Here is a 9,490-nt window from a genome sequence, read left to right on the forward strand (position 1 = left end):
CTAGCCGCGGGAGGGCTAAGTGGCCGGCCGGCTGGGCCGGCCCAGGGTAGGGGGCTGGGCCAGGGGTTAGGGGGCCAGGTGGGGGGTTCGGGGGGGCTGGCTGGGCCAGGTGGGGAAGGGCTGGCCCAGATGGGCCAGTGGGGGTTCCTTCCCCCCACCTCTTTTGTTTTATTTTCCTTTTTTTTTATATTTTTCCCTTTTCTTACTTTCTATTTTAGATTAATTAAAATGCCAAAACATTTTACAAAATTTTGTGCACCCCACCATAATTAGGTTTGCTATTTTTGACAACCCCCGAACATTTTAGTTTTAGTTTTTGAAACCTTTTATCTTTGGTTTTGTTTTGAATTTATTTGTAGACCGGGTTCGAATCAACGTGAGGTTAGCCACAGTAACCGAGGTGATCACTGTTGCTTAATCATCCGGGTGTTACAAAGCGATGACAACGCTTCTGCATTGTTTCCTTTTTGAAGGTGTCGCTTATGGAGAACCTCTTTTGCGGTCTGAGTGTTGTCTTTGGTGGTGTTTAGAGTGTTGATGTTGCGAGTGTGTCATCACTGCGACGGGGTCTTTTTTTTTACATTTCTCTCTTTTTTATTTTGTTTTTGGTTGTGTGCATACTGGATGTCTTTCGACATCCTGTTAGTGCAGAGGCTGGGTGTAATTGATATCTTCACGATATTAATATATTCCCCTTTAAAAAAAAGATCCTTCTGCACCCTCAAAATAAAGGATTCATAAAAAATAATAGTCGTGATGTAGCATTTCCATGATTTCATAGGCCTAAAATGACAACAGATGCATGGCCTATGTGACATATCTTATCTCTTATCATATTCCCTCCAAACAGCGGTTGGAACAAACAAAACAAAAAATCAGAATCGTGTTCCTGAGCTTGATTAGCTTACCCACAAGCACAAGAAAGACAACCAGTGCTAAATCGTGTAAAAATGACCAATGGCAATCATAATATTAAACTATTAAGCATTACTGCATTAGACAAGCTACATGCGAACTATGAAGAGAAGGACATAAATAGGATGCAATAGAAAATTTACCACTTCATATTTTTTGTGAAGACAATGATGGCGGGAAGTTGGTATATATCCACGTCTTGGAAAGGGCAAACCCCAGAAGATTTAGTACAAACCTTCGCAAGCTGCAATGTCTTGACATCAACTGAGATATATTCCAAATCTTGATGTGGAGTTGAGTCTACGAACCGCATGGGCCAAACTTTCCTAGGAGCAAGTACCTCCCGGTTACTCTACGAAGGAAGAAAGCTTCTGAAACTAGGTCTCGCGCTCGCGCAGGTGCAGGCGCCGCCGCCGCCGGCTGATCTCTTCCCTCTGGCCACCTCAGGCCCAGCCAAGCACAGATCCGGGACCCTCCCGGCGTCCTCTCTCCATCCATCTCGAAGCCCGGCGCCGTCTTCGCCGGCCCTCTCCCCGCGGAGGAGTTCGAGTCCGGCCCTCCCCCTCTTCCTGTCCCGCTCCCGTGCGGCCGTGCCGGGCCGCACCGGGGCGCCCCTGCGGGCTCGAGCAGGCCCCCTGCACCTTCCTCTCCTCTCACCGCCGCTGGAGGCGTCGCCGGGCAAAGCCCTGGCGGCGCGGCGGCGGCGGGACCCCTCGATCGCCGTTCTCGACAGCGGTGGCGGCGCTACTCCGCTGCTCCAGGCGGTGATGCTGCGGGACGGTGGTGGCTGGCCGTGGCTGGGCGTGCTCGGCTCGGCCGGACTTGGTGCTCAGTCGGGTGCTGCTCGACGGGCTCACTCCAGCGCAGGCTGGCGCGGCTCCGGCGGCGGGTGGGCGCGGCCAAGCGCGGACCTGGTGTGGCGATGTGCGGCGCCACGGTCCCCGCGGGATGGTGGTGCTCGGCCCGGCGGCGTCTTGGTGGTGCTCCGGCAGCTCCTGGTGCTGTGGATCCAGCGGATGGCGGGGGACGGCAGCTCCGGGCGTGCGTGGCTGGCTCTGGCCCGCCCTGGGTTCTCCGGATCTGGCTGCTTCGTTGCGGCGAGAGGCTGTTTGGTGGTCCGGCCGGGCTTGGGCTCGGCAGACAGTGTGGCAATGCCGGGCGAAAGCTCTGCCTCGGGCTTCTGGCCGGGGCCGGCGACGGCGACACACTCGGGTGCCGCGCTCTTGTTGAAGACGTCGTCGAGGTGTGCTGTCTGCCCTGCTCGTGTCTCCGGTCGGTGAGACCAGCGGTGTGATGGTGGCTTCTGCTTGGCCATGGCGCGATGGCTTCGTGGGAGGTGTGCGGGTCAGCGGAGGTGCAGTGCGTGAGGGTGTGGTGTTGGGCGGTGCTCTGGGCGAAGGCTTGCCGGGTTTCTACCGGCCGATGGCGTCGACGTATGCGGATGTCGTGTCACCTTCTTGGAGGCGCCGTCGTGGAGTCCACCCCCTGCACATCCTCGGTTCCAGCTCTTCGGGTGAAAGCCTAAGGCCCAGTCGGGTCGGGCGACTGCGTCGGCATCGTCGCTTCCTCCTTTGGGGCGTCGCCTTGAAGAGCATTGGATCCCGTTTGCACTTTCCTTGGGCTGGACGCTCGCGACATTGCGGTCGGCGGCTGTCTGTCCGGCAATGTGGATGTTGCGCGACTTCTAATGTGGCAACGATGACGGCTTCGAACGAAGTTGGGCGGCTGGTGAGCTTTGGTAGTCGGTCTCATCCGGCGTGTTCGAGGGGTTGCCGAGCCTCATTTGTCTTCCTGAAGTCGGAGCTGCAGAGGAGGTGCTTCCGCGGCAACGATGACACGAGACGGGTGGTCGGCTCCGGTGCCGGCTCGACGCAGGCCCAGCACTTTCCCCCTACAATGCTCGTTGACAGAGTCGGAGCTTCCTGGTCGTCGGCGTGTGCAGTGGACTGTTTGGCATCGACTGACGCAGGCCTCGATGCTTGTTCGTGGTTTTCTCTTCGATGGCGTGTGTGCGTTCTTGTGTGGGTTGCCAGGTCGCCCTGTGTGCCTTGTTTTTGTGGGCATGTTGACGGTTTTCGCCCGGTTTTCCGTTAATTAATTGGGCACCTCTCTTCGACCTTTTTTAATGAATCAGGCCTTAAGGGACCGCATTTCAAAAAAAATACCTCCCAGTTGCAGCTTTGATATCAGGCCGGCACCCCGAACATATTGAGATTGTCTTCTCCTGCCTCAACATGGATACCGAACAAGCCAAGCCTGGCTTCCCCTGCCTCCACAATGGCCAGACCTAGTAGACACAATTCTCTAGGCGGGGTGTCACAACTAGAGAACTCCATTCTCGGGGTGTCAAACACGAGCAAATCTTTCTTCCCCATCATGGTGGACTCCCAGTAGAAGCAACCATAAGCGTACTGACGCAAATAAAAGTCACGGTCGATCGGTGACACCATGGTTGACTCGCCTTGTCCGAGGAGCAACTCATTCCATTCCTTGGATGCAACAGCTTGCCACTGTTCAGTGGTTGAAGAGTAGACGAAGGCTGCCATCCTAGTTGTGAAATGTACCATCCGCATCACATCGAATGTCGTCCCTGCCTCCTCGTCAAAGGGAACAAAGAAAGCCTCGCACCAGGGTTTGTGCGCCGTTGCCGGGTGGTGCGCCCCCAAAGCGGCCAGGTCGTCAGGTACTAGGGGAAGCAGGATACTTCCGGTGCAAGGGGTCGCACACCGCGGCCTCCATCGAGACCTGGGGCTGCTCGCCATCGCCAGGGCGGATGAGAAGGACGCGTCCTTCGCGGATGTCCTGAACGGACCACTGACGGTGATTTGGGAAGAAGGAGAGGGAGAAGTCGTCGGCGGCGGCGAGCGCGCCGGCAGCTGGCGCAAAAGGGTGTGGCGGGAGGGCGTGGTGGAACCCGTCGCGGTCAAAAAAGGCGAGGAGGGGCGGGTCGTGGAGGCGGCAGAAGCGGCGGAGGAAGGATTTGTTGGCGACAAGGCGATGGAAGGAGATGCAGGCAGTGGAGGCACGAGCTAGGTCTTCCGCGGAGGGCAGACCCATGAACAATTTTTCAAATCCATGAATATTTTTAAAATCCATGAATATTTTTAAACACGTGAACATATAATTTTCTTGAACCCTAAACAAATTTTTGAACCACATGAACAATTTTTTGAATCGACAAACCTATTTATTAATCCATGAACATATTTTTCGGAACCCATGAAAATTTCTTTTGAATCTGTGAACCTTGTTCTCGACTCCTTGAAAATTTATTAATTCTGCAATCGTAATTTTTGAACCTCGTGGACATTAAAAAAATCATGAACAATTTATAAATATGAATAAAACATTCTCCGAATCAATGAACACATTATGTTGAACCCAAGAACACTTTTTTTAAGCTCCTGAAAAAGTTTCAACTACGTGAATATTTTTTTAATATGAATGAAAATATTTTCTGAATCCATGAACGTATATTTTGAACCCAAGAACAATTTTTTGAACCTTGTGTACTTTTTCTAAAACTACGTGAATAATTTTTAAATATGAATGAAATATTTTCTAAATCCATGAACATATTATTCTGAACCCAAGAACAAATTTGTAGACCTCGTGAGCATTTTTTCCAAATGATGTGAACAAATTTTAAATATGATTTTTTACCAAACCCATAAACTTATTAATTTGAACCCGAGAACATTTTTTTTAAACCTCGTGAACAGTGTTTTTCAAACTATGCAAACAATTTTTAAGTATGAACAGAACATTTTCGAAATCCATGAGCGTATTATCTTAAACCCAAGAACTTTTTTTTAAAACTCGTGACAATTTTTAAGATCCATGAGCCTATATAAGTCCATGAACCTAAATATTTTTAAACTGCACAAAAAAAGTTAATATGAAAACAAATAAAAATGAAACGAAAGAAACAGAACATAAAAAAGGGAATAGAAAAAAAAAGAAATAGAACAGAAGAAAGGAAAAATAAAGAAAGAAGAAACATAACAAAACCAACAAAGAAAACCGGAACAGGAAAAATCAACCTAGCAGCGAAACTAGCGTTGCAAAAAAGAGCTACCGTGGAGTGAAATGGGCCGGCCCAGCAACCAAATTCTTCAGGCCACGCGACAGTTCTGCGCTTCATCAAGCGGTATATAAGATATGCCAGCGTCGCCACTTGTAGAATCGACATGGTTCGGCTGTACTGTGTGAATCGGGCCATATGCATCATACAGGTGACAATAGGTGGCCCATTTTACAGGGGCCTAAATATTTAGGCCCATTATGAAGCATCCAGCCACACCGCAGCAACCAGTTCGTGTGATGCTGTTGCGGCGCATCACATGCGTTGCTACTGAGGCCCAAGTTCTGCCAGCGCATGCCAAGTTACACTGGACCAAGACTCCACGAGAATGGTACTCCCGACCAGTCGAGGTAAAAAACAATCTCAATGGCACGACACCGTTGCCCTCCCGGAGAGTAGCATCTCAATGGCGACGCCGACAGTCACGAGGCCAATGAGTTAGACGATAGAAAAGCTTCTGGCTGGCGGTGGAAGGAAGGACAAGAAGACACCTAGTCACCAAATTTTAGGAGTTATGGCAGAATGGGGCTCATTGGACGGCGTGGACGAGGACGTGCAGCTGGCGTAGCGAGATGAGGTAGCCGACAGGGTAGACGCGGTTGTTGCAGATGATCATGTTTACTCGTTGACGCAAAGTGCATGTTCCGGGCGTCGTCATCCCCGGTGATATTGGCTACAGGTGGCGCTCAACGTGTTTCTATACCAAGACCCCTATTGCACGCACGTGGAACCGACTCAACACGTGAATATGTTTCTTAGAGAAAAGAGATAGAGCACTAGTTTAAAATGCTAACAAAAAGCCATAAAAGGTCATACCTATTGGGGCACTTTGGCAAAGTGCCACAAAAGGTCATAACTATTTGGGAACATTGGCAAAGTGCCATAAAAAGTCATACCTATTGGGGCACTTTGGCAAAGTGCCACAAAAGCTTAATAGCTATTGAAGCACTTTGTCAAAGTGCCACAATAGGTCATATCTATTTGGGAACTTTGGCAAAGTGCCAAATGTTATAGCTATTGGGGCACTTTGGCAAAGTGCCCCTAATTGGAAGCATTTAGGGCACTTTTAAAAATGCCCCAACAAAATGCCTCTAAATTTTGACCGTGGTATAGTGGTAGCTCGATCAATGCACTCTTTCACTGCTTATGCCCAAGTTATCTTTCTACGGAGCACTCTTTTATAGAGCTTGATAAGTTGGAGTCCAAGCTGGCGTGCTGGACTCAATCAGCCAGCACGAGGCAACTTGATCATGAAATCGATCATGTGTACTACCAGTCGGCACCTAGCATAGGATATTATTCCTTGTGTCGCGCTCCTTTCATACATGACGAATCATGTATTGCACATTAGCTACCAATCGCCATCTATCCTTCTATAAATGGATCTCATGTTTTTAAGGCAGGATAATGGATCTCATGATCATAGTGAGTTAGGCACACGTCGCTATATATGCACTGAGGGTCCAAGTGCCTAAGGAATATCATCGTGCATTCGCGCATGTAAATACATCCCCTCCCCGATTGTTGTGGACACAAAAGAAAATATAAGAAGTGAAGATGGGTACACACACACACACACACTCAAGTGCGTGCTTTATTAAACACATGGCACTTCTAGGCGAGGTGTGTGGTGACATGATGCGACGGTTCACAAGACAGCATTCATTGTATTATCACATCATTATAAATATTAAATGTATTTTAGTTTATCTGAATGTGCAAAAATATTTGTAACTAATAATCAATTTGCCCACTTAAGAATCATCGAAGCTTAAGCATGTCATTGTGGTGATTGTGTGCACCGATGAAATCCCTGAAATATAGAAAAGTGACTAATGATGACTATCGGTTATTCAATAAAGTGGCATGTTCTTATCTAACTGCATTTGTTAAGATTCTTGGATGGAGGAGCAAAGGATTTCATTCTGAATTATTTTTACATCAGTTATTGATTCTGTTAATACATATTCTACCTCACATGACCTCGTCAGAAACAAGTTTGTTTTACGTATGCCATGTACTCAAAAAAGTTCCCCACAAAAAAAAAATTCCAAAATCCCGGGTTCGCCTTTTCTGACAGGCAATTGAGCATCTTTCACTGAAGTTGTGTGTGTGCTCAATCAACCTTCAGCTGTGGGACTTCACTGAACCTGGTTCACAGAGCTGTTCATGTGAAGACTGCGAACTTCATGTGTTCGGTTCTTGGGTGTGCTGCTTCCATCGAATACATCCACGAAATGAATTTGTTTACTTCTGTGTTCTACTACCGTTTCAGTCTTTTACGATGCTATAAAACGGGGTCACAAGCATTCGATATACATATTGTAAAAATAAAAAATAAAAAAATCAGAGATATATGAGCACGTCCTCATGATTTTGCTGTGCCGCTTCAACAGAATAGAAGTGCCAAGTCTGCACCTCTCGATTCCGCAGTAATTCGTCTATCTGACAAACGAAAGAAACATTACTCAACAAGGTAGTAAGAATATCATCACTACTTCCACAACATTTCCAACCGATTGCATGCATCTTCCAGAAGAAAAAAACAATGATTGCATGCATATTCACCGGCTATGCACTTATGCAGAACACACTCCACAATCTTCCGGCCCAATGAGGACATGAATAGGCCGTCCAACTCGTCAAGATAGCTCCAGGCATCTTGACACACGGTGTTAGGCGGCTCAGGCGTCGCCTTCACCGTCGTCGCTGTCATGGTGGAAGCGCAGCGCCGGCGCGTGCAGGCAGAGGAAGACGGCCTTGTTGGTGGCACACGGCGACCAACTCGCGGTAGACCGGCCTGCAGGTAGCTTTCGTCATAGACCCCGCATGCCGCCACGGCGACCTCGTGGCTGGTGTTGGCCGTGGCAGTCGTTTGTCCTATAGTACGTTATGGAGTGAGCCAATTGTTTAGCCACCGGTCAAAATTTGGCTCACGGACGACCAACGTAGGCGATCGGTGGTCAGCGCACCGACCGGCGTCATGTAGGGCAGGCTGGCCAGCATTGCATCCGCAAGCTAAGGTGGCGCACACGAGGGCCATGGCCGCCGCCCATGCTAGGGCTCGCGGCCGCGTCAGCTAGGTCTGCATTTAATTCCCGTTAAGTCGGAATTGAGCGGATGGTGCAAACAGCATGGAGATCGAAGTTTTCTTTGGCCACTCGATTCATGTTGACAATGACAGGGCACGTATAATCTATCATGAATCTTGTGATGCCGATTGCTCAAGAGAAAGTAAGAACTAGTCTAAGGATGTGCGCTCTGCTGCGCAAAGGCAGTGTGCATGTACTAACTAACTCTGTATTTAAGGTTTGCTAGTACTATAATATGTTTTGGGATGCATGGAATAATATACAACAAAACAGGATGAAACAAGAAATTCCACCCACATTTATTTCTGATTGGTACAAAACTATAAAGACTTAACTGACCGATCAACGCTCACATACATAGGAAAACAGAACACACTCGCATGACAGACATAAGCAAGTAAAAAAGCAAGTGCCTTTTTGAAAAAAAAAGTAAAAAGCAAGCAAGGAGCAGGTGGACATCGACCGCTTGAAACCAACATGCAAGAAACACACATATCCAACGAACCAAAAGTCTTGCATGAATGACGCGCTCACTAACATGCCTTTTCCCTGACGCACTGCACATTATCTTGGGCACTTTTGCCCTGAGCCTTCCACGCCTTCTTCATCTTGCAGAGGCACGAGTGGCCTCCGAAGGCGATGCAGCAGTCCACTCCAACCTTAATGACCTTACCCCCTGAAAGATGCCTATTTGCAATGGCATTTTTCATACCTTCTCCAAAGCTCTTGAAACACGCATTCACGACGTCCTGATCGACACCGTCACACACCGGCGCACCGCCGGCGGCAGGTACCTGGCCCACAGCAACGGCGCACATCAGCGCGACCAGCGCCGCCACGGCAACGAGCCTCGGGAGCATTGCTACAGCCATGACCAGATCGATGCTGGATATAGCTGATCGAAGGTCGCTGCACTCACTCACTGCTTATGCCTGGTGTGGGTTGTTTTGGTGTAGAGGTCTGCCGGAGCTTTTATAGAGCTAGATATGGGCATTTGGAGTCCTAGCTGGACTCCATTAGACGACACGTGGCCAATGGCCGAGTGGGTGGAATACAACGTGCCTATTACGCCCATCCATCCATCATCCATCGGCTGCGCGGCGCCGCAGGGGATAACGATCTATTCTTTGATCAACAAAGCGTACTTTGGGATATACTTCCTCCGTCTAAAAATAAGTGTTTTGAGGTCCAAAAATAAGTGTCTTGAGGTTAGTATAAATTTATACTAGAGCTAGTATAAAGTTGAAACACTTATTTTGGGACGGAGGGAGTAGCACTAAACTACTACGAGGTTTATAATAAACTATATTAAACTAAAATTTCCTAAGAAAAGTAAATTAAACTAAACAACGGTCCATCACAAAAGTCATACGTGACAGGAACATCCATCTATGAACCT

The 9,490-nt window shown here is 48.5% G+C and overlaps 1 protein-coding gene across 1 annotated transcript; it reads right to left on the reverse strand.

Annotated features, from left to right (window-relative positions):
• Positions 1-8,349: 8,349 nt before the first annotated feature.
• On the reverse strand, positions 8,350-9,021 carry LOC119368650. Its single transcript, XM_037633854.1, has one exon. It carries the CDS (start codon positions 8,961-8,963, stop codon positions 8,625-8,627), a length of 339 nt encoding a protein of 112 aa, XP_037489751.1. The 5' UTR covers positions 8,964-9,021; the 3' UTR covers positions 8,350-8,624.
• Positions 9,022-9,490: the final 469 nt, after the last annotated feature.

This window comes from Triticum dicoccoides, chromosome 2B (assembly GCF_002162155.2).
Source record: "Triticum dicoccoides isolate Atlit2015 ecotype Zavitan chromosome 2B, WEW_v2.0, whole genome shotgun sequence".
In the NCBI taxonomy this organism is placed as follows: Eukaryota; Viridiplantae; Streptophyta; class Magnoliopsida; order Poales; family Poaceae; genus Triticum; species Triticum dicoccoides.